General features: G+C 36.3%; 1 protein-coding gene across 3 annotated transcripts in view; it reads right to left on the bottom strand.

Annotated features, from left to right (window-relative positions):
* lrig2 (leucine rich repeats and immunoglobulin like domains 2) overlaps positions 1-24,021 on the bottom strand; it is a 52,485-nt gene that overhangs the window by 12,643 nt on the left and 15,821 nt on the right. For 2 of the 3 annotated variants that reach the window (XM_016993346.2, XM_003220459.4), the window contains exons 2-16: positions 20,914-20,985; positions 20,195-20,269; positions 19,010-19,144; positions 16,277-16,420; positions 14,980-15,123; positions 14,364-14,507; positions 14,055-14,198; positions 8,942-9,022; positions 7,990-8,061; positions 7,825-7,890; positions 6,734-6,897; positions 5,420-5,740; positions 4,248-4,529; positions 2,581-3,030; positions 725-874 (exon numbers count right to left, since the gene is read on the bottom strand). In XM_016993346.2, coding sequence (XP_016848835.2) covers positions 725-874; positions 2,581-3,030; positions 4,248-4,529; positions 5,420-5,740; positions 6,734-6,897; positions 7,825-7,890; positions 7,990-8,061; positions 8,942-9,022; positions 14,055-14,198; positions 14,364-14,507; positions 14,980-15,123; positions 16,277-16,420; positions 19,010-19,144; positions 20,195-20,269; positions 20,914-20,985 — 2,444 coding nt within the window. The remainder of the gene's footprint in view (positions 1-724; positions 875-2,580; positions 3,031-4,247; positions 4,530-5,419; positions 5,741-6,733; positions 6,898-7,824; positions 7,891-7,989; positions 8,062-8,941; positions 9,023-14,054; positions 14,199-14,363; positions 14,508-14,979; positions 15,124-16,276; positions 16,421-19,009; positions 19,145-20,194; positions 20,270-20,913; positions 20,986-24,021) is intronic. The other variant, XM_008109851.3, reaches the window with a different exon arrangement.

Raw genomic sequence — 24,021 nt, 5'->3', positions numbered from 1 at the left:
TTGTGGTGTCATTACAAAGTTTGTATTTAGCAAGAAGTGTACTTTCAAACAGCAACTGACAAGAGACAGAGGAAGCATATTGCTTTCATTGTTGTGCCTGTGGGTTTCTTCTCATCAGAATTCAATTAAAGTGGCTACACTGCAATGCTGGACTATAGGAGTCCTTTGAACTTGTATGTTTAGGTGTGGAAACTTAATTTTTGTAATGCCATTGTTTGACTTTCATGGTAATGTTATTATAGCATTGAATGTTTGCCGTTGCTTGTTGGAAATCGCCCTGAGTCCCCATGGGGAGATAGTGCGGGATATAAATAAAGTTTTTTTATTATTTTATTATTGGTCTGCTCCATCAGGATTTGTGTTTTTAAGCAGCAGAATGTGGGTGAGAAAGAAGCAGAGTATGATATCACTAATAAGCAAAATCAAGAATTAAGAGACAAATAATACAGCTGTGATCAGTGAAACAATGCTCATTCCCTGTATTTCAGAATCAAGTCTTTCAGTTGTGTGTGGTCTAATTTGCTTTCCATTAACATTCCCATGGGTCCACAGGTATCTTTTAAAAATATGTAAAACAAAACGTCTCACTGGTTGTTTTTATTAATAAATTATGGCTTGAACATGCACTGTTGCTTAAGAAACAAACAAAGCCTTGGTGAATCATTAGTGGCACAGAAGGACGATGAACTTTTGCCCAGCAATAATGAAGAAATCTGGTGCTTACCATCTGTGCCTTTGTGCACATAACCACTGGAAGGAGGCATAAGCTGCTGGTTGCTTCCTGCCTCTGAATTACTGTAGCCTTCCTGTGGCTCAGACAAAGTCCCTTGGGAAGATAAGTAACTGGGAATATCAGCAGGCAAGTTTACTTCCTCTGAAATAAAAAAGTGTGATGACAACATGATCATTTTACCTGACAACAAAGCTAAGCAGCAATGAAATGTCTGTGAGGAAGGTGACCATCCAGTGGATCTCTGAGTAAAGTACACTCAACACAATATAAATGTTGAAAGCTTATCTAATGAACTAAGAACCTTGCCTTTACTGACCTTTTTCCTGATGATTTGCTGACATATTTTATAGTGGCAAAAACAATTATAGTTCTCGATTGTAACACAATATGACATTTCACCAAGTTTCACCAGGTTTTGAGGAACTTCTGATTATGACAATGCCTCTCCCAAACAAAGAGTTGTAAAAATACCGCCTTGAGTCCCTCTGGGGTAGAGAAAGGCGGGATAGAAATGTCGCGAATAAATAATTTAAAAAATGCCAGACACAATGTTCTACATGCTCATTTATTTGTAAAAATATCCATCTAGTCTGGTGAGTCTCCACCTCTGGTTCAAATCCCAGAAGAAACAGCCTCTATGATCTTAATGCTTAGGAATTCTGGGCGTTAAAGCTTCAAATAATGAAAGGCAAGTAACCTTTCATCTGCTCCATATCCCTTGCTAATCTGGCAACTTAAACTATAAAGCCCTAGCCATTCTTTAGGCCTGGATATTTTTATCAATAACTTAGAACTGGGTGGAATCCTTATCAAATTTGCAAATGATCCAAAACTAGGAGAGGTAGATAACACACTGAAAGAAACAGAATTCAAAAAGACCTTGACAAACTAGAAAACTAGGATGATAAAATTAAATTCAACAGAGACAAATGCAGAATTAGGCCACAAAAACTGAATGTACAGGTATAGGATGGAGGATACTTGGCTCAGCAGTATATGTGAAAAAGACTCTGGGATTATTGTTGATCATATATTAACATGAACCAGTAGACAGTGGTGATGCAGCAAAAAAAGGCAAATACTATTTTAGCCTCCGTTAACAGAAGCATAATTTCAAAGTCGAGGGAAGTAATAGTCTTATTATATTCTGTGTGACTTAGGCCTCATCTGGAGTACTGTGTTCAGTTCTGGGTTTCTCATTTTAAGGATATTTATAAATTGAGTAAGTGCATAGAAGAGCAGTAGAGATAATAAGAAGTATGGAGAACAAAACATATGAGAAATTAAGGGAGTTGGGCATATTCCACTTGGTAAACAGACAACTGAGGAATTGCACTCTGTAAATACCTCAATGGTTGTCAGAAAGAGAAGGGTGCAGATTTGTTCTTTGCTCATTCAGAGATTAGAACTAGGTCTAGTGGATTTAAGTTACAGGAGAGATTTCAATTGAACATTAGAAGGAATTTCTTGACAGTGAGATCAGCTCAGCAATTGAATCAACGAACTAAAGATTGAGAGGTCTCCTTTGGGTGCCTTTCAAAAGAAGATGGACAGCTGGGGATATTCTCATTTGAGATCTTGTATTGAGTAGGGGATCTGATGGCTATTTCTTACTCTATGATTCTATGACTGCAACATTCAGAAACTTTGGTGCTATCCTCTGCTCAGAAGTCAAGCTATTTACCAAACAAAACAAGAAAATCTTGACAACAAGACCACATACCAGACCTTTCATGCTATAAGAGGAGTTCCTACTGGCTGAAGAGAAATATTCCTTTTGAGAAGTGAAATGGAGTCAAACACCATACTAACAAAGTACTGGACAAAACTGTTTGCAGGCTCCTCACCTGTGTTAGTGATGCTGTAGTCTTCACTCTTCCTTCTCATATGATAGATAACAATGACCCAAACCAAAGAAGTGCCAACAACACAGCAGACCACAACTATTATCACAATGCCAACCGTTGTCCAGCCATCTTCTTCAATCCCAATGCCGCTTTGAGAAGAGTCACAGTTTGGTGAGGAGATGACATACAGGTAGATATGGCCACGCACCGTACCAAGTGTATTAGACATGACACAAGTGTATTTCCCAGCATCCTCTAACCCAGCATCTACAATGATAAGAAGCTGATTGGCAGCAGCGAAGAAATGCCGTTCTGTTACGGTCAGGGGCCCATCATCTTTAGTCCAGTTTAGGCGAGGGGCAGGGCTACCACTAGCAATGCATTGCAACACTGCTGTTTCACCTTGGGCCACGGTCCGGTCCTCTAACGGCCTGACAAATGAAGGTGTTTCTGAAAACAGAATCCATTTTAAAGTTATCTAAACATAGATTACAATGACAGCAGCAAAGAAATAAAGATAGCACTGTATATGTTTTATGATGCTTTATAATCTGATTGGGAAACAAGACTGGTACATTTGCAGATATTCTATTTAGTTTTAGGCTTTGCCCACAATTCAATTTGAGTGGAATGTAGAAAGCATGTCATTGAGAACACTTATCTCTAGGAGTTAGTGAATCCCTGAGAAAATACAACTGAAGAAGAATATTTTTTCCTTTTTACACTGTTTACATATATTCAATACAAATATCTAAATTTCTTGTGTCATTTTTCAGGTCAAAGCTACTAAATAATGGCCCATAACTGCCTCATAACTGCTCATAACTGCCCATAACTGTTCACAACTAGAGAGTCAGTATACTTCAAAGCAAAAATAGCAGCAAAAACCTCCCAGACATTTTTCAAATTGTCCAGGATAAAGTGGGTCAACAGCAGGAAACCATACTAAAAGCACATGCTCTAGCAGTATTTGTCTTAAATGTATCAGACATTTGGGGAAATACCAGACTAGCTTTTTCCAAAGTAGAGATTGAGTTGAAAGGAAGGGGCAAAAATGTGTAAATTCCAAATATATGTTACAGTAACTATACCCACTGGCATGAAACACAGACTACTTCAGAGAAGTTCCAGAATGCTCTAGACAATCCTAAATTGCCAGTTGGTTCGATTAAAAATCAACTTCTTCAGTTTCTTCTGATGCTACTTCCATTCCCAATTTACAGAGTAAGGTGACAAAGAAAACCAATCAGTGGCTCAAAACTGAAGTGATCCCATATCAGATAATTGGTTGTAGTACGTATAATCAATTGGTAGACATTGCAAAGTGTCCGTTTGATTGAGTAGGATAACACCATGTTCAAACAGAGATAAGAATGTGGAGTATCAGCATTATCCTTTACAGTATATAAGAGGCGGGCAACTGCATGGGCAGGGGTTACACATTGTACCCCAAAGGTTGATCATTTAATTTTTAAAAACTTTTTTAAATGAAGTTTTAAATTCTATGCCTCCAAATTCCTTTAGCAGATATGGGGGAGAATTCATCCTATTTTTCCTCTTGCTGTTATAGGCCAAGAGAGCTGGTTTTAAAACTTGGAAGCAAATCAAAGCTGTGGTTTGATCAACCTCCCACCCCACCCCCATATAGCATCAATTACTTTGCTTACCTAACACAGTCAACGTGGCATTTGCTGATATTCCTCCTGCTACATTTTGGGCCATGCAGCTATAGATCCCCATATCTTCTATTTTCACATTTGCTATGAAAAAGACATCATCTTCTGGCATTACATGCATGCGTCTTTCACGAGCTGCAGGGAAGTCTGTGCCTCCATCTTTCTGCCAGGAAATCTGAGGTGGGGGATGGCCTTCTGCAGCACACTCCAGTTTAGCCATGGCTCTAGTTCGTATAGTGAGATCCATCGGAGTTTTTATAAAAGAAGGCAGTTCTGAAGGAACAAACATGTGAGAATGATCAAATAAGGTCACTGGATACAGTATACATCACTGGATGCAGTATACATAATTCTCCCTCTGTTTATGTACAATTTCTTTGTTTGACAGTACTAATGATACAACGTCCCATTCACTCTTTTTGATAATTTAATGTCCACATTGCTTGTTGTCTTTTTAAATATAATTTTTGCTTACAAAGGTTTAACCATTCATCTCTGTGGCATATGCTACCTTCTATTATAGGATTATCAATTGCATAGGGCTACAAGGCTCACATTCCCTTCCATGTTCTCTGGAGTCATGGAATAAATGATTTGTTATCTCCCTGTCCACTGCAGTGTTTTATGCTTTGAGATCCTTTTCTCCAACAGGAAGTAAGTCAAAAGTCAAATGAGTAAAATTAAAAGGGCAAACTTTCTGGCAATTGTCCTATCCTACTTTGGCTGTAATTTGAGATAAAGTGCATTTCTAACCATTATTGTAGCATAGTAAATATATCAAACTCCTCTGTTAACAAAGACTAGATCTGCAGTTGTTAGTGAGACATAGTTTTGGCCCAATTAACTTGTGAGCAAATGGACTACAGCTGGTATATTTTCCATTTCCAAACAGAGAAATATGTTGTGGGGAAATTCTGCCATTTAGCCAACTGTTTCAGTCTGCTCAGAAGGGATCTTCAAGGATTCTTGCAACCAAAAAAGCAAACCAATATTTTTCAACAGTATCCCAACTTCAGTATCTTAACCTCTCAAGAGTAATGGGAAAGCGGGAGGTAGGCTCAGTTTCATTTGGAAGCTGAGGAACATTGGAACAATTTATATAAACTAAGTGTTTTCCAAGCGTTACAACTTTTTTAAAATAAAAAAGGGGGAAAGCTACTTACCATTGACAGTCAACTTGGCTTTGTTGGAGTAATTGGACCCAAAGTGATTGGAGATTATACACTGGTATTTTCCTTCATCAGTGAAATTGACATTGAATACATGCAGGATAGAAGTGTATTCCAAGACTTCACCATCTTGCTGCTGGTACCTGACAAAAGTCTCTATATCTGCATCATACAATATCTCACTGTCTTTTCGCCAGGTGGTGGACATGGGCAAATCACTACTGCTCACTGCCTTGCATGTCAGGGTGACATTGGTGCCTCTCAGAGCAATGGCTGTCTCAGGATGTGTTCTGATCTGAGGCTTGGGAAAATCATCTGTGAAAAACAAGCCAAAATTAACCCAGTTTCCTTTTTTGCATGTATCTGACCTAATGCAAATTGTAATACAGTCCCACTTCTAAACAGTCCTACTAGGATGGTATGACTACTAATTCCTCCCATTGCTGTATCTTCTTTCTTACTTTCATATCAGAATTAGCCTTGCGGGTTTGAACCTGTGAAATAAGATGTCTGTGTCACAGCAAAATCAACAGCAAGAATTACACTGTGAAATGATTTAAAGATTTTACTAGCATTCATATATCACACTGTGATGGAATGTGTTCAAGAAAATTCCATTATGGCTATGTTGCAAGGTGTTCGATTTTAAGTTAAGTTTTAACGTACGTTTGCAAATAAAGAACCAAGTACACATATTAGCAATATGCAACTTTTTCTTTTTTAGCCTTTTAAGTAATGGATTAACGTCTACTTTCAGAAACATGCCATACTGCCTAGGGCAGTATTGATTTTCTTGCCCATACATGCTCATTTTAGTTATGATTAATTTGGCAAGCAGTGAGTGTAGGGATTTGATTTGAAGTTACTAGAAGGCAGGGGTTTAGAGATAAAACATGCTTGTGGAGTTCTTCTACTTAAAGGAAATTAGCTGTCCTAAAAAAAATTCTGATCTTGCTCTTTGATTCCATTTAATTGCTAAGAACAGCAAATCAAAACTTCTGCAGTAGTTGTATAGTGTAACAGTGTTGCTAAGCGGGAGAGGTGAATGTCTGCTTAAAACTTGCAAGAAATTCTGTACTGTATACATGAATGGGCAACACAAATGTTTCTTTCTTCAGTGTGAGATACTATATTTTTTTTACAACCAATTAAGCCAATAATTCCCATGGAGCTGCATCCTTTGTTCCTGGCTTGCATTAGGGCAATGCAAATGACAATTTTCCAGAAAGTAAGTCACTGCCTTCCACAACAGAAGTCACAAAAAGTGTCTATCACATTTTTAAATTAATTATATTAAAGAGTACAAACCACAGACAAAGTCTTCAGGATTCACAGTGAGGATGCTCTGTCCAGCCAACCGCTCAGGATGAGCACAAATGACATTGACAGTATCCTGTAAATTACTCTGGGTGAGCCACTGGAGCAGCCATTTCAATTGGCAATCGCATAGTAAACTGCTAGTGTTCAATACCCTGAAAATATCAGGAAAATGTTGCAAGTTGTTAAGACAAACAAATATATCATGTTAAATCACTAAGCAGGGCAGCAGCCCGCCCCCCAACATTTACTTGTTCAACTATCTGTGAATTTTCACCAACATTTCCAAATAATATGCTTGATCTGGCTGGTAGTTTCCTACCTATGCTCCAAGTAGCTTTAGTAGATTTGTGTAAACTAATAGATAATTCTTTTCCTTCATTTTTCTATATAACATGACCAAAAGTAGACTTTTTAGTTCTACTTCTTAATTCACACCTTAGTCATTTCCCATCTTAGTATTCTGTTATCAAGATTATCCTTTTGGCCCATTGCTTTGATCATGTTACCACTCTTTTGATTTCTTCAATGGTTACCCTTATTTCTAAGATATCACATCATTTCTTCTAGGTTTATCTCTTCGTTAGTTACACATTCCTTCTAGGATTTAGTACAACTTTTCCTAATTTTTAGCACATCTTAGCTCTCACCTAATTTTCAGCCCTTATTTCTTCTTACTGGCCTGCTTGAGATTTGCACTCTGGGAGCTGTAGGCTTCTCTCTGAACTAAGTTTTTCCTCTTCCTTGGCTTGGTTTTGTCCTTTTTCATTCGATACTTATTTTTGGAGAGCTGCTTCCCTGAACATTTTTAACTGTTAATTTTAAATCTCGATTAAAAACGTTTTTGTTTTCAAAGCTTATATTACATCATAATAATCAAAATTATGCCAGATATTCCTCATCAAAGTAATTATTCTATACTGCTTTTTAACAATATATTTCATAGAAATAGTCTTGGAAACCAGGGAAATGCAAGGAAATAGCAAGAGAGGAAAAATATAGTACCAGAGGAAACCTTTGGGCCACCTGAAGTATTTAATTGCAACTCTATGGAAAGAAAGCATATAGGACTAAATACTTACAGCTCTTTGAGTGGTTGGGAAAAAGCATTTTCTTGAATGGACATGATTGCATTGTTGTTCAGATCCCTGCAATATTAAGTAATGTACAACTTTACTTCATACTGCCACTCTAAAATCTGGGCTTGAAAAGAAATCTTAATTGAAAGAGTTGTTAGGCACACTTACAAATATTCAAGAACCTGAAGTCCAAAAAATGCTCTCTTTGTGATTGACTTAATCTGGTTTCCTTGTAGAATCCTCAAAAACAAAAACAAAAATAACTTCACAGTGAAGCATTTTAGAAAGAGTGTACATAAGTATGACAGAGTAAGGACTTGAGTAAACAAGTGTTCAAGTTTCACAACTATATAAAACATGTTTTACCAGTATTTTTTAAATTTTATTTCTAGTACCCTTATAACTTTCTTCAGGGCTTAAAATCAAAAAGGGAGAGAGAGAAGAGAGTTTTTATATTACTACCAAAACAGAAAGAGAGTGCGCCTGTGTGAACACAGCAATCAGAAACATCTGCTGGCCAGCAAGTGACAAACTGGAGGGCTGGAAAGACTATAAGGGTTACAAATCAGGGGGCTTTACTGACTGGGTCTGCTAGAAATTGCCTGCCATAAATTGCTTCCTGTACATCTTGCTCTCTGATAGACAACACTCTTCTGAGGCAAATACCATCTGACCATTTCCACCAGAGAGTGAAGGAGGATTGAGATATCATTCCCCCCATATACAGCAAGAGTTAGAAATCCCAAGTGATCCATGGGGCGAAAAAGAACAAAGGATTAAATCCCAATCTTCTGGCAGAAGGTTAATTGGGCCACAGCATGCTTTCCGAAAATGGATCATTAAAACATATAATCCATTCCTCACTTCTTTTCTCACCAAGATTAGAACAGATGTGGTTGTCTACCACACAAAAAATAACTTCTAGAAAATATATGACAAGACTGGGGCAGGGCAAGAGATTCAATTATCATATCTAACTAAAAAAATATTGATGAACTAGTAAGGTATTAAGTCTTACTCAAAACCCTTCCTCACCCCTTAAAATTCAGATTGTCATATATGCTGTGGGACTCATTTCTATTCTAGCAAATACATCCATATGGGAACTGGTAAGACTTACAATTTATTGAGTCTCTCAAGTCCTACAAATGCTTCATTTGAGTCTTCAATAGCCCAGGAGATCTCATTATTTCGCAGATCTCTGAAAAAAACAACAACACACATACACCAAACATATAAAGCAACTTTTTTTAGAAACCACATATCCTCATATCAAATTACCCCTTTCTCTCTTCTGCAGAACTTGTCATTTATTGTTTGTTTTGCTCTTTTTGAAATATAAAATCCCATAGCTCTTGCAAACAGACTGTTTTACTAGACGTGAAAGCTAAAACAGCTTTTTGGTTCATATGCCTGCATAAAATCTGTTGTTTCTAAACTGCAGCACTCCTCACAAAGAATGCAACATTTGTGCCTGGTTAGTGCAAGCACTGGCCAAATTCCTGGGGGTGGAAAGCTTTGTAATATATTAAAACTTCCAAAAATTGAACACAGCCCTAAGACAGAAAAATAAAAAGTATAAGCTATGGAAAGTCACTGGCAATACATTTGACTTCTGGGGCTGTTTTAAATGGAGATCCTGCATTGAGCAGGGAACTGGACTTGATGGCCCATGAGGCCCCTTCCAACTCTATGTTATTACAACTCTATCTGCAGAAACTTTACAGTGACCCCTGCAGGTGCCTGTGGTAGGACACATGGCTACAAGAGCTCCCTAACAAAGTTTTTTTTTTTTTTGGTAACATAGCTATAGAGAAGTAGCTACATCAGATATATGTTTCCTACTTCATGACCTCAGACAATACGTTATTTAATTCACTGGGGACTGGGGAAGCTTTGTGAAGAGCCTAGCGAATTAAATGTTGCTAGTATATTGCTTATTTTCTGATGAAAAGCTTGTAAAATATTAGTGTATCAAGAAGTCAGCTGAAGAATTGTGAACCATGAAATAAGAGAAATTTGGAGAGAATGGTTTCTGTTCACAAATCCAGTTACATGCCAATATGATTTCTATCTAAACCTTGCATTACACTTCCATGTCACATACAGATCAGTTCACCAAGCTGGACTGGAGTGAGAACGAGATGTCTAATAGATTCCTTTCAGCTTTGCATTTCCTTTACATGATGGGTTATACATTTATCAGAACCAAAATTTTCACAGCTGTAACATGCAACATTATGCACCGTTTGGTATAATCTACTCACATATACCACAGCATTAAACATAATGTTACTATGAAGTAAGAGAACATAAACATTTAGTATGTTTTACGAGAATCATCTACACTATCTCCATCAGTGTTTGTGGATGTTGCTTCCAGCAGGGTAGGGTTTCATGACTAGTTCTACAGGCAAAAGGATCTTGGATCTGGTTCTCCACTGAATTGTGTCTTACAACCTTAGTTTCACTGAGTTTCAGAGAAACGTGATTATTTGTACTACAAGATAAGTCTTATATAACTGTGCTTATAGTCTGTCTGTCTTATATAACTATGCTTATACTCTGTATGTATTTTTACTCAACAATCTGATATCTTCAACAGACGTTAAGCTGATGAGTACACAAGACATGGTTTTCTTTGCTGAAGCAGCCAAGTTGTGAATCTATCCCAAAGAAGATCAGGCTGGCTCAATCCTTTCTAAAATTCTGATGGTCAGCCAGAAGTGTTTTGCCTCATATGTCTTTTATAGCTTAAAAGCAGGCTTGGGTTGTTTTAATTCTTTTTTTCAAGGCTGTGTTTAATTTTTAATGGAGTGATTTGAAGAAGAACAGCATATACTCATATATAAGTAGGTCTCATGTATAAGTCAAGGAAGATTTTGGGGCTAAAGTTATGGATTTTCATATGCTCAATGGATAAGTTAAGAGTAATTCTCATCATCATCATCATCATTTAATTACTTATTAATCGCCCTCCATCCACGATGCTCTAGGTGATTTACAAGATAAAATTGTAAAGGATAATAATACATACATACAAATATTAATAAAATTAACATAGATTAAAAGCTCTAGTAAAGAGCCAGGTCTTGAGTGCTAGGGTAAAAGGCCCTAACTCACGCATGGCTCTCATGTAGGGCGGCAAGGCATTCTGTGATGAGAGAAGGCACCAGTGCCCACTGCCCACAGGCACTGCTGCCATTTCCCAATCCAGGCATTTAAAATAGGCAGAGGCAGTAACAGCTGAGACAGTAGAAGTGGTTGGTGCTTCTTTTAAATTCTCCCAGGAAGTTCTTGCCTTTTGCTATTCTTCTCAAATAAGGGGATGGTTCTCTTTTTTAAATATAGGAGTTAAGGTGCAGTACTAACATTACCCCATGGGTAAGTCGACCCAGGTTTTTAGGACTGACTTTTTGAAATCTAACATTTCTAGACTTCTACATGAGTATGTTTGTTGTGCGTTGTGTTGTAAACTTTAGTGATCTGAAAAATAACAAACACTTTTAAGAAGATAACATGACAAATAAATAATCTTCCTATGTGATATAAAAACTTTCAAGGGTCCTTTATTTTGTACAGTCATAAAAATAGGAACAACCCCCTAAAGAACTGTTGCTATTGAAGTTTCCAATCCCATCCTTTTGAGAGGGGATTGGACTTGGCTGCCCATGAGGTCCCTTTCAACTCTATTAAAACATGAGGTAGGTTCTTAGTGTCTAGGCCAGTGGAGAGCTATTCATGTCTGCTTTGAAATGAATGCTCAGAGCCTGGTTAATCACTTTCACCCACTGTTTTCAAACACCCAGCAATACTGAATGAAAAGCTACCCTGTCAAAAGCTTGTTATTCTTTAAGTCCCAAACAAAACCCACTAATTGAAATGTTGCTTCCACCTCTACTTTTAAGTCTACAGTATTAGCTTTTATTGATTTGTTAAAAGAATGTACATAATTAGCAGAATGTGGCAACTTGGGTTTTATAAAATGTCCAACAATTTAGACACATTCTAAATAGCAATACTGAAGATACAAAGTTTCACTCCCTTCTCTACTCAAATAACAGCAGAGTCTAAAGAAAACAGCCGCACTATCTTGCTACAAATTACATGGAAATCACTCTCCTGAGTCTCGCTTGTATACATAGCACAAAAATATCCTGAAAATTATCTATATTTAACTTTTGCTTTCATCTTTTAAATTAAACCTATTACTTCTTATTCTAGCCTCTCTAGTCACAGGGAACTGCTGCAGTCATATGGAAGATGATACTAAAACTGCCATGATATCACCATGTCTTGAAACACACTCAAAATTATGATAAAAACTCTAAATGCACTAGATCACATCTGATCTTGGCCGCTAAACAAAATCAGCTCTAGCTCATTCCTGGATGGGCGACTGCCAATGAATACACTGTGTTTTAGGCCATACAGTGGCACCTTGGTATCCCATTATTTACAATGGTGTGTCAAAATTGTGTCCTTTATATAAAATGGCAAAATCAAGGTTTTCTTTTTGGATTTTCAAGATGTAGATGGTTGAATATGTGGATACAAAATCTGTGACTATGGAAGGCTGACTGTATTTGAGAGGAAGGAACTGGCAATACCACCTTGTCTGTACAATCCAAACATTGAGGTGCTCTGGGTGGCGTCTGCTCCAGCCTGCCAGAACCTGACTGGCAACCCTCTCCCAGAGGACCTTTTTATCGGCTGCCCCACAACTGTGGAACGGCCTTCCAGTAGAGCTCTGACAGCTAAATCATCTGTAGCAATTTAAGACACAAGTGAAAACCTATATCTTCTGGCAGGCCTACCCAGACAATTTTAATGACAAATTTTAAGTATGCATCTTATGGTTAATCTGTTTTGTTTATTTTAATATGTATTTTGTGGAAATACGTTTTAATATGTGTATTTAAAAATGTTTTTAGGTGAATGAGTGTTTTAGCAATGTTATAAACCCACCTCGAGCCATGAGGAGAGGAGGGCAAAAGTATTATTATTACTACTACTACTACTATTAAGCATTCCTTGCCTTAGAAAACTCTATGAAATTAGGAGTTTTGCTGTAAGTCAATAGGCAACTTGAAGGCACATACACAAGTTTGCAGCCTCATTTGCAATACATCCCCCACCCTCATTCCATGCTAGAAAGAAAACTGTTTAAAAATGAAGGGAAAACACTTAGGTTGTGAAGCTATATATAGCTTGTAAGAAAAATCTGGAAGGGAATTATTTTGCAGAGAAGGAACACTGTATTGCCTAGCTTATTTAACACTGGTTTTGAGAAATAGTTTTGCTCTGTTAAGGCTTGACAGGAAATTGGTTTCTTTTTCCTTTGTAATAAATCACACTATGTATATTGCCAACCTTCTAAATTCAATGTAAGGCATAACTTCTGCTAAAAGCTCGGACATAATTTGTTGATCCCTGTATGTGATTACATATGTATTTTCCTAGATTACTGGTTCTCAACTTGTGGGTCCCCAGCTGTTTTGGCCTACAACTCCCAGAAATCCCACCCAGTTTACCAGCTGTTAGAGAACTACTGACCTAGATGAATATATTGGTTTATATCTAACGAGCCATCTCAGCTAGAGTAGACTTCCTGAATCAATTGTTAAATGGTAAGTCAACACCTATATCCCACTATGTTGCCACTCTTTCTGGGAGTTGCAATTGGATTTAGGTGATAACAAACCAAAAGGAAGCCTGTAATAGAACACTCAATGTTAATTATGGACAGTTATAAAACACTGAGGCCTGATGGATTCACAATAGTGATGAAATACACACTAGGCAGTAGGGACCTGTGATACTGAAGAGATATATTGTATACAGTGTTTTAACAGACACTTGCTCTGCTAACAGAAAACTGTGACATAGGGAAGGAAATGCATATCACCTATTTCTTAATTTCGGAGGGAAATACCATGAATTGAAAACAGATTGTCCACAAAGACTGATTTGCAAAAACAAGATATTGTTCATGTGCTGTAATTATAAACTGATCACCTTGAAAAGCAACACTTAATTCTCAGCAACACTGCAAAGCTATGGCTTGCAGTGTACTTCATTTGCAAAGTTTCAAATAAATATCAAGGCAAGGTTGAACATGGCAGCAGTATAAAGCTCTCTCTAAATGATAACTCTACCCTGGAAGGTTTCAAGTTTTTTTTTTCTGTTAATTTCCTTTATCTCTAAATACTTTCTGAATTATGCACACTTACAGAGTTTGTAGATTTGAAAGTCCCTTAAAGACACCATCTGCAATGTGACTGATTCTGTTATCACTTAGATTTAATCTCTCCAGTAAATTCAGTCCAACAAAAGCAAACTCATCTAGGCGGGTCAGTTGGTTGTATGATAGATCTCTGAAATGAAGCACAAAAAGAAAAGTCTAAATGGTAGGAATGTAGAAGAATGAGACTTTTTTGTTTGAGAAATTAAGCTTTCTTATTAGGGAACAATGTATTTATTAATATGTTTATTCTTATTCACAGGGAGGAAATTTCAGTGACACAAATCCTAGTACTTACAATTCAGAAAGTCTTTGGCAGAACTCCCATGCATCAGGTCCAATCTTGTTAATGGCATTCTGACTGACATAAAGTTGTTGTAAAGTCCTCAAACCATAGAGCCAGCCTTTGTTTACTTCTGTTAAGTTATTATGTTCCAGTTCTCTATAGAAACAACAGGAAACTGTTGTAAGTGTTTCCAACAAGTATTACACTTATATATAGCACTTCATTGAGGATGAATTAAATTCTGTATTATGCCTGGAATGTGTGGAAGTGTTGTGAACAGAACTGGTCTTTTTATAAAATCAGTCCATTACAGTCAGGCTGTTGTAGTCATGTTTAGTGGTCTCAAATAAAGAAGTGCCAGTACTGTGCTCACATAGACATATCTTCTTGTTCTAGGAAGGGAGCCGACTATGAAGAAGCAAACAAGCCAATCAGAAGGCAAGCAAATAACTTTTATGAAAATGAGAATATACAGATTGTTAATCTCCCAACATGATGTGAAAACATGCGATTCAATGAGTAATAGGAGAGCAATATTTGTATTTATCATGCAAGTCAGTTTCATTAGTTCTAAAGCACCATACCATCTAGCAACTCTAATGAAAAAACAACATTGTGATGTACTCACAGTTCTTCCATATTATCCAATCCAAAGAAGGCGCCATCCATTAGTCTGCTAATCCCATTGCGCTGCATTTTTAATGACTTCAAGGAATCCAAACCTTGGAAGGTCAGGCTATCTATTATTTTAATCCGGTTTCTTTTAAGTTCCCTAAATAATGATATTATAATAATAGTATAATAAATACGTTAGCTGAAATAAAGTATAGTTTTTATTTGATGTACGTTTCTGGTTCTAAGATGCATGCTGTTACCAGATTAGATATTGCTATAATGTGCAATACTTCATGTAGCCATTTGAAAGGGAAGTTGCATAACCAAAAAGGAGCAGATGCAAAAAAGCATTAAACCCTTACTTCAGGAAACGGGCAACTGTAACTTTAGGACAGTATTACAATTACAATTTGTATTATCCTGAAGTACTGGCTAGGTTGCAACCCCAACAACAGAAATGAATAACTACAAGTGGTAGATTCCATCCCTACACAGTATGGACAGACTGAGCTCTATCCTGAGGGAATCCAACATAAATTCTCTAACAACCGAGTTCTAATGAAAACATTAGGGTATAAAGGGTTTAAAAAAAAAAAGCATACTTCTTATATAAATTCCGGTTTCATATACAGTAGATTCTCAGTTAACCGGCACTCATGGAGATTTATAGATGTTGGATAAATGTAGTCTCTGGATGCTTGAGAGTTACTATTAAAAATAGGCCTAACTCTTCATAATAACCCCATAACTTACCATAAACTCTGCATTGACTTGATATTAATATTGAAATACAGCAATTAAAAGCAAATACTGTAGCTACAAACCTAAAGTTTTTGTTGTTTCACTGTATTATAAAAACAATATTACTTGAGAGTTAGTTTCTTTGACTTCCAGATAACTAAGAATCTACTGTATAAGGAGATTTATACAAGAGATTTAACTACTCAATTGACAAGTTTTTGCAGTTAATATCTTCAGATATGCATCTTATTTGTTGCAACATAACCCAATTCTAGTCCCATAAATCTTGTGGCATAACAAGGTTATTTTGGCTTTGACAGATCAACAAAGATATTTCTCCCAAATTTATTAGTATGATTAGTATGAATGTCAAGATTATTGTAAAGCACATAGTACATATTACAGCATTTCTCCTTGCATTTAAAATACAAAATTGCCCAGCAGAACTCGTTTTTTATGCAACACACATTTAAAACCTTCAATGAAAGATAGCTTTCAGACTTTAATTTATGGGGTGACCGGGATGTACTTTATAAAGTTTCTGACAATGATGGGGCATAAGGACTTACAGATACTGTACGTGAGGAAGTCTGAAGGTCTTTGGTGGAATCACACTTATTCTGTTTTTGTTTAGTTTAACAACTATTAGAGAGCTGGATAAATTATCAAAGCAGCCTGCTTCCAGAGTAGTTATTCTGTTGTTGCTCAGATTCCTGTAAAATGACAATAAAAAACCTTCCAGATGAGAAATACTGTCCAATAAATTGCACAATAACTTCAAAAGAGGCAAGTAAACTTTAGTTCAGATTTTCAAGTTCTATCTCAGAAACAAGAAACATAATTGTACGTTATTTCACTGATTCTTAGTGGTTAGATCAAACTAGACATATTAGGTAGGGAAGCATGTGATTACATGTACAAAATGTACCCTTTTGTTGTTTATTTGTTCAGTCATTTCTGACTCTTCGTGACCTCATGGACCAGCCCACGCCAGAGCTCCCTGTCAGGTTGCCACTCCTAGCTCCTTCAAGATCAAGCCAGTCACTTCAAGGATACCATCCATCCATCTTGCCCTTAGTCAGCCCTTGTTTCTTTTTCCTTCCATTTTCCCCAGCATCATTCTCTTCTCCAAGCTTTCCTATCTTCTCATTATGTGGCCAAAGTACTTCATCTTTGCCTCTAATAGCCTTCCCTCCAGTGAACAGTCAGGCATTATTTCCTGGAGTATGGACTGGTTGGATCTTCTTGAGATCCAAGGGACTCTCAGAATTTTCCTCCAACACTACAGTTCAAGTTCACAAATGTCACAGAAAATCCAGGATTGTGTAAAACAATCCAAATCACACTCCACTTTGGGAAGAAAGGGGAGGAGATTTTTTTCAAACTATCACAAAGACCTCATTCCGACATTGTATTATACAGTGCCATAGCAAGATATAAATCCTTCCACGTGTGCACACATTCAATTTTTCCTCCAAAATGAGAAAGGCCTTACAAAGTGATGTGTTTAATTGTGGTTTTTCCAGCTATCATGACCAATTAACTGATCCTACCATTAAGTGTTGTTGGTCTAAAACAGGTATTTTGCTGCATCTGGATCACTAAACATTTTCTCTTCTCCCATCACCAGTGAAAAAGCTATTCTCTCTCTGCTGCTAATGGCAAGGAAACACTAACTTGGGATTTATCAAGATCAATCCGAAGTGCAAATAGCCTCTCCCAATTCACAGCATTTTTGAGATGAATGCACCTGTACCGATAACAAGCAGTGCCACGAAAGTGTTCCTGTACTCCACTATCCAGTAAACCAGTTGGGCAGAAGAGAAAACATGTTGGACTTATTTCTGATGTTATATCAAATTTTGCAACTCAGTCTGTCAAGTTGCAAACCAAGAAGTTAGTTAATATAATTGACATAATTAATTTCAAGTACAATTTCATTCTGATATGATACAATACCCTTAAATAAAAGCAGAAATTAAAGCCTTCAAAAAGATTGAACTCATTTATGTTTCAGAATTCCAGAGCAGACATGCTGCCCAAAAGAAACCAGTAATTAGGAACTACAGTATCATGTCAATACTAAGAACCCTACTGAGTCAAACCAAGGTCACATCCAATCCAGTGTCCTGTTCTCAACAATTGGGGAAGTTCTACACAGGACACAGAAAACAATATTCCAGTGTCACTGCTATAGTTTTTACAACATCCTAGCAACTGTCACTTAAAAGAATACAACCTCTCAATCTGGAAGTTCTAGTTATCATGGATCTTTTGAATCTAGTATGTATCTACGTTATTAGGTGACCCAAACTTCAGCTTTGCTATCCTGCTCAAATAATTACATAACCTCTTCGTCATAAAATTGAAGCTGGAATAAAGAAGCACTTCGATGCACATCTTTCAATCTCAACTCTTCTATCGTTTTTCACCTTTTAGAATTACACTAAGCATATATACTAATATATATGCATTTTCTTTTTCTAATTAACTTCATTCAAAAGTTTAAAAAGTTACATTAAAAGTCAAAAAAGTAAATCAAGAAAATAAATATAGAGTAGAAACAAAAAATGCCAAGGGGGGAAAAAGAAAAGAAAAAGAAAGAAGAAAAAACGAAAAAGGAGATAACTTCCAATTTATCCTCACCTGGCCAAAAGAAACAACATAAGCTTCACCCTCTAGGTCTCCCAATGTTGAATCCTTTCTCAACCAATGCCCCCTCCCCGCAAATTATTCTTCAGTTCAGGCAGTCCCCAAGTTAAGAACAAGATCAGTTCTGTAGATTTTTTCTTAAGTTGAATTTATGTTCTTAACAGATACATTGTTAACTGTAACTCCAGCCGAAAATAAATATTTACATTAGCTTTGGATAGAATAGGACAGGCTTAACAGCCCTGTGGTGTTTGTTTTGCTGTCTGTGCTCCTGTTTAGAAGATTTCACTTCACTTTCTTTCCCTGTGATAATTGGATTTTGAAAAATTTAGCTTGCTGTGGAAGCAAGGATTGGAGATAAAGTTTCAGTTGAGATACCCTTGTCCCATGATAATTCTTGCAAGAGTGAATTTCCCCTTTGAGGGGTAGATTTCTCTCCAGCTGTCTCGCCCTCGTTCTTAATTAGGAGTCGCTTGTAAGTCGATGTTTGTAACTCAATATACTCAAAATTGGCAATTCTTTCTCTTCTTCATGAAAAAGTCAACAAAAGTATTTCAAATGTTTTCCAATGTCTCTTCTTTTATTAAAGAAGTCAATTTTAAAGATATATGCATTTTCATTGCTACGGGTTAATTGCCACCACTACTTACAAGTACTTCAACTGCATCCGTGGGAATGAAGAAATTTTGATTTCAGAGATAAGATTAGAGCTCAAATCAAGGTTCTCCAAGGAAACAAAAAGCTGAAGCTGTTCAGGGACAATCTCTGGGATTGTATTATGGACTCTAAGAATAAAGAAACGGTATCATTGATTAATGACCACCAACAGCCCATCTCCAAAACTCAGCTGCAGATTGAACTATTGCCTGTTGAGTATCCCTTATCCAAAAATCCAAAATGCTCTAAAAGTGTCCACATAGGTGGCTCGGATAGTGACACCTTTGCTTTTTGATGGTTCAATGTACACAAACTTTGTTTCAAACACATTATTAAAATATTTGGATTTTGCGTTGTACTGTATATGATTCTTTATTGTATTGTTGTAATTGTATTATGATATGTTGTTTTTATATTGTGTTATATTGTATTTTTCCCGGGCATGGCCCCATGTAAGCCGCCCCGAGTCCCCATTGGGGAGATGGTGGCGGGGTATAAATAAAGTTTTATTATTATTATTATTATATTGTATGAAATTACTTTTAGGCAATGTGTGTAGTATATGAAACAATTAAATTTCATGTTTGGATTTGGGTTTCATTTTTCAAGATGCCTAATTATGAATATGCAAATATTCCAAAATCCAAATAAAATCTAAAACCCAAACACTTCTGGTGCCAAACATTTTGGTTCAGTGGTACTTAACGTATATCTTGGCTAAATATGCCTTCATATAGAATATAAAAATTGTTTATTTTGATACCTGCAACTATCTGTTTTAAACAATCAGTTTAAATTAGAATGAGTTTCAAACAACTGTTTGAAAACTAACTCTTGTTCAATCAGGAACTGAATTTGAGATTATTGCAAACATCAGAAATTCAGGTAGTTCCATATCCTACTGAAGGATGGTTCAACTGTTTAGCTCACTATTCAGAGACCATAATAAAATGCAAGGCAGTATCATCAGAGTGGAATTTAAAAATAATGTAGATACTATGTTCTGTTATTAACTGCTCTTTACAACACTACTAGCAATATTTAAAAATCAACATGAAGAATTATGTTTAATTTCTAGGCATTACTGCATACTTCAATTTTCTTTAACAACCTTTCTACAAGGATTTTTTTTCTACATTACTAAAACTGCATTATCAAAATTCTTAACATTTACTTACAGTGAGAGCAATGTGATATTAGAAGTTAATTCTCCAAAACAGGGGATGTCAGTTAGCTCATTGTAGTTCAACTTCCTGAAAGAGATTTTTTTTTAGTGGCACTTTGGGGGGGGGGGGGGGGGGGAGACAATGTCAGTAAAGAAAGAATGGCTGAAAATCATTCTGCTTCTAATTATACTCTTGTATAAGCAAGCTCAGTTGGAAATAATTGGCAGGCACATATTCATAGCATAATTCTCAAGTGTGAACTAAAGAAATCTGGAAAAAATAGAGAATAACAAGTACAACATTATTTTTGCCTATTATTTGTATTACCATCTTGGTCTAGTAGTGGGAAATTTGGTTAGCAAGAAGTATCAACAACACATAATCATCATTTAAAATGGGTTCTTGGTATCTGATGAGTTTTGATTCCAGGGCCCTCCATGGATCAAACCCTATGGATGCTTAAGTCCCATTATATACAATGGTGTAATAAAATAGTGTCTCTTATATAAAATGGCAAAATCAAGGAATGCCTTTTGGGTTTTTTTAAATCAGTTTCTTCTTTTGGTTCCCTTCCTAACTTTTATTTTGCTTTTACGAATTCACTTCTAAATCCTTCATCCCTGTTCTGTTTCTCTGAAATAATTTAGCCAAACATCATGTCTGAATGTTACATTACCATCCCTACATCCCAAAATTCCTTAATGCATTACAATATATAGAGAGTTACTTACACTTCTTGTAATTTTTGACCCGATGAATCAATGCTCCAATTAGAGGATGACAAATGGTTATGACTTAAGTCACTGTAGACAAAAGAGAAAATCATATTTTTCAAAACTAAGTTCAAAATTCCGTTAATAAGACCACCAATAGTTTCCACAGCTATTTATAAATTAAGCAGGTCATTTTTAAACCCCACAGCTGTAGTTTATGACTAAACAAAACAATATTATTCCTAACAGCCTAACAATTAAAACTGGCCATTTTAATGACAGAATTCTGGTTCCCCATGAACACATCTCAAAACAGCGAGTACTCTTTAAATGTCTTGACTTATATAACAATGTGTACTCTTTAAATAATATCACTGCAAGTATTATAAAATGGTTCAAGAAGTGATTTAAGATAAAGTAACTTATACTGCATAATCTGGGATGATTCAGCCTGAGCTGGATGATGTTACACTTCCCCGAATTGTCAGGTTCACGGTCTGAGTGCAGTCTTAGGCTGCATCTACACTGCAGAATTAATGCAATCTGAAATCACTTTATCTGCCACAGGAATTGTAGTTTGGTAAGGTACCAGCACTCTTTAGCAGAGAAGGCTAAAGATCTTGTACAACGACAACTCCCATGATTCCATACGATTGAGCCATGGCAATTAAAATTGTGTTAAACTGCATTAGTTCTACACTGTAGATGTACCTTTAGGTGGAGATCTGAACCTGAAAGCCCAGGTGTTGGTGATGACCAGGAGTGCTTTTGCATATTTAGGACTATTTAATTAGATACACATGATCCTTGAAAGATCAGATCTGCTTAAAGTGACACATGCCTTAATTATATCTCATTTGGATTATTGTAATACAGTTTCTGTGGGGTTATTTTTAGAAACAGTTTAGAAACATCAATGGATCGACACTTTAGTCAGGTTGCTAACCAGGGCTAGTGACATGGACCATATAACAGCTCCACTGGCTACTAGTCCAGAATTCAAAGTGCTGGTTATAAGCTCTAAAGCCCTGCACATCTTTAAAGCCATAGACCAGACTATCTTAAAAAAGACTGCATCGTTACTCTATTACACTGAGAAGATACCTTGATACAACCTATAAACTCTGGTATGGGTAATATGGCAGTGTCATTGCAAACCTATTGCTCTGGAAGCAGAATAAAAAAAAATAGAAGAAATCTTCTTTTCCCTTTTAAAAATAGCAGTTCTCTCTCTTTGTTTTTTTATGGAAAGTTTCAACTTTAACATAGGAAAGGTAAGTAAATTGTTGTTCATTACAGCACCAATCATTTTTTTTTCTGGCATGATGAGCTTACAACGATGGGTCCTAGAACAAGCCAAAGCTACTTTGCCTTCTTAATATACATTGGCTCTTCTCCAGAAAGGAGATGAAACCCAGGCTCCTCGTGCTGACAGCTCAAGCACTGTATGTGAGAGCAGAGCTGGCACCTACAGCAGGTTTATGAAACAGTCCAGATAACAGAGATGGCAAGCCGTTTATCTTGTCAGAGTGAGCATACTGCTGATGGATGCCTGCATGCCTGAACAATGTATCTGTTGAAATAAAGTTCAGCTAGCCAGTCATATCTGCTCATCAGTAAAACATTGGCCACTTTTCCCTGAATTTTTAAAAACAGTTTAACCTGATTCTGCTAATAACTTTAACAGCTACTTCAGTTTTATATCACCTCTTTTAAAAATGGAATTGGTTTTTCTTTGGAGATGTTACACTACTTGCCGGGTTTTTAAAAATTCAAGACAACTTTTAAAAATATTTTCTGTGAACAGTAAGATTTCAAACTACAATTCAATGACAATGGTTTTTTTGAATAATATTTCTGTTTTCAAAACATTTAACCCAATGTCTTTCCCTAAAATTCTCAAATGTCCAACTTCACATTCTGAATTATATTTCTTTTATCATAAACTCACTGTAGGATCACACTATTTCTCTACTGACATTTTTATTGCCAGAATTAACTTCAAAGAGGAATCCCCAAAAATATTTTGACAGAGCACTGCATGTTATCTATCTACTCCAAAGAGCAATTACTTGTGTGCCAGACTATTTTTATTTTTATGTTTCTAACAACACAAAAATGTATTGTTACACACTGTTTCATTTAAAAGAAACCTGTGAAAAATTGAGGTGCTAGAAATAGTGTGCATTCTATTGTATTTATAAAACAAAAAGAGGAGCACGATGTTATTGATAGTTATAAAAAAAAAACCAGTGGTTGGAAGCCAACCGATAATCATATTCATGCAGATATTATTTCCCTTCACTTTCCAAACATGGTAGAACTTCTAAAAGTCAGGCTGAGGCTGGCATAAGAATTCCTATTAAGTTCACAAAAGGGGGAGAAAGTGGTTAGAGTTTTGCAGCTTGGTTGTTATTTAATCAAGCAATCCATTTGAAGTGCATTTCCATTTTGAAGTGCATTTCCAACTGGTTACAGCCAGTTCTAATTTTATGACGTGAATCTAGGGGACAACAGTAAATTCATCATATGAGGCACTAGCCATGACAAGGTTGCTTATCTTTTTTGAAGGAAGAGGTAATGAAAATCTTCCTGCCAGATCAAGCAGATGTTCACATTATGTGTCTGCTATGATAAACATCACATAAATGCTGTAAAGAACAAGATGGGTACTTTTGTGTTCATCACAACTCTCAACCATGGGCAACCATGAATATCTCAGAAAAACCAGCAAAACAAAACCAAAAAAAAAAAAAAAGACACACCAAATGATAATTAGGTAATTTTTTCTAAGGAGAATCCTTCCAATTCATGTACAGATGATATTATCTCAAAACAAAAACAAAAAGATAAAGGAACAAATTTTGTTTTTAGCTGAAAGAGCTAACACATTTCTCATGACATAATTTGTTGTGTTACATCTTGACATACAAAGTACTTATGACTTCAGTACAACTTCACTATTCTAGGTCTACTTCTTTTATAGCATTCTATAATATACACGGACCTAGATCCTAAAAAAATTAAGGAGGTTCACAGAACTTACACTGGCTTTCCTATCATTCTTGCAACATCTACTAAAATATCCTATGCTGTAAGTTGCAGGGCTTTGTTAAGTAGTGAAGA

This window comes from Anolis carolinensis, chromosome 4 (genome assembly GCF_035594765.1).
Source record: "Anolis carolinensis isolate JA03-04 chromosome 4, rAnoCar3.1.pri, whole genome shotgun sequence".
Lineage (NCBI taxonomy): Eukaryota > Metazoa > Chordata > Lepidosauria > Squamata > Dactyloidae > Anolis > Anolis carolinensis.
The sequence above is the reverse complement of the archived record's forward strand: the minus strand, read 5'-3'. Positions and strand labels throughout refer to the sequence as shown.